This window comes from Gavialis gangeticus, unplaced genomic scaffold (assembly GCF_001723915.1).
Source record: "Gavialis gangeticus isolate Ggan-Ray unplaced genomic scaffold, GavGan_comp1, whole genome shotgun sequence".
Classification (NCBI taxonomy): domain Eukaryota; kingdom Metazoa; phylum Chordata; order Crocodylia; family Gavialidae; genus Gavialis; species Gavialis gangeticus.
This window is the reverse complement of record NW_017728992.1, coordinates 202,875,184-202,876,910: the sequence shown is the minus strand read 5'-3', so window position 1 is coordinate 202,876,910 and position 1,727 is coordinate 202,875,184. Positions and strand designations below refer to the sequence as shown.

Here is a 1,727-nt window from a genome sequence, read left to right as displayed (position 1 = left end):
GACCTGGTTGGACTAACTGAAACCTGGTGGGACTCTACCCACGACTGGGCAGTAGACATTGAGGGCTATAGGTGGTATAGACATAATAGAGTGGGAAAAAGGTGGGATGAAATGGGTGGATGTAACTCATTGCCTTGCCCCGATTGGCTGCAGAACGGCGAGACGGCCATGCACGTTGCTGCTCGCCACGGCAACCAGAGGATGATCACTGCCCTGATTGAGGAAGGAGGGAAGCTCACCTGGCCGTCCAAGGTAGGCAATGCATAATAACGTACCAGGTCCCCTCCAACACGCGCCCAGATCCTTCTGCAGGATGTGGTGTGATCGCAGGGTTTGCTGCAGCAGATCAACTTGCTGTGCCTGATATGTGGCCCTTTTCAGCCGCCAGGACCTGCCTATACGCCGATCCCAGCAAAACCCTCTGCCCCCTAGTAGCCAGGGTCCTACAGCCTCAGTCTTACCCTTTGGGATGGGCCTCAGAGCCAAAATATTCCTTAACGTTAACATGTGCAAGGTTTAAACAGATCTGTCAAACAAACCCTGAGCTAAATAACCGGGTGATGGAGAGAGCCAGGAATGCATAAGCCTTTCTCTTCTGGAGATCTGGAATAAGCCTTTAGGTGTTAAATGAGCTTTTGGCATGTCTCGGCCAGCTCTGGGGATGTTTCCATGCAGCTCAAAGCCATCGTGCAGCTGGCTGGAGCGGGTTTCGAAGAGCAGAGTCTGACTGGGGGAAGACTGCAGGGCTGGACAATGGAGGTGAGGACTGAGATGCAAAGCTGCGCGCGCAGGAAGCGTGGAGCAGCCTGGGACGAAATCAAGATCCTTCCAAGCTATGTGCGAAAAAAGAGAGACAGAATGAACCCCAGAATAGCTAGTAACTTGGTCCTTAGGGCAGGTATCTGGGAGACGGGACGCCTGGGTTCGAGTGTTGTCTCTCCCGTGCTGCTGCAGGAGTGCTCTCGCTAACGCCAGGCTATTGGGTACCCTGCAGTCAAGAGATGCACGTATTCAGGCCCAGAGCAAAACACTTGAGCCTCTCTGGACACCCCATTGCTGACCCGAGGGAGGCTGATCTTAGGCAGCAAACCTTTAAAAGCCCGTTTAAATGGGAAACTGCAGACGAAGAAATTACCCACAGACTGGACTGAATTCAGTGTGGTTTGAACAGAGACTGTTATCTAGAGCAGGGTTTGTCATTCCTTTGTTCCTATGGGTTTATTGCTTGCTTCCTTCCCCCAGCTCTCCCTCCCTGGCTTCTGCATTCAAAGCACTGTCCCCATTTCATCCGATGCTCTGCACGAGTCCTTTCACAGCATCTGATGAAGTGAGCCTGGTCTTGCAAAATCTGATGTTAAAGCAGAGCAGCTCCCACAAGGGACGCTGAGAGAGACTGGCCTAATCCAGAATAAACCAGGGTAGATTTGCACTTTATAAACTAACCGAAGCATGTATGTGTGGGTGGGAGAGTGGGTGGGCATGGTTTCATAGTTTCTAGGGTCAGAAGGGACCTGAGTAGATCATCTAGTCCGACCCCCTGCCATGGCAGGAAAGAGCGCTGGGGTCAAACGACCCCAGCAAGGTGTTCATCTAACCTCCTCTTAAAACCCCCAGGGTAGGAGCCAGCACCACCTCTCTTGGAAGTTGGTTGCAGATCCGAGCTGCCCTGACCACGAAGTAGTGCCTCCTGCTATCTAGCCTGAATCTACCCTCTGCCAGCTTGTGAC

General features: G+C 52.5%; 1 protein-coding gene across 1 annotated transcript in view; it reads left to right on the top strand.

Annotated features, from left to right (window-relative positions):
* Positions 1-1,727, top strand: part of LOC109299145 (serine/threonine-protein phosphatase 6 regulatory ankyrin repeat subunit B-like) — an 80,299-nt gene that overhangs the window by 36,778 nt on the left and 41,794 nt on the right. Inside the window, exon 11 of the mRNA XM_019519690.1 lies at positions 154-252. Coding sequence (XP_019375235.1) covers positions 154-252 — 99 coding nt within the window. The remainder of the gene's footprint in view (positions 1-153; positions 253-1,727) is intronic.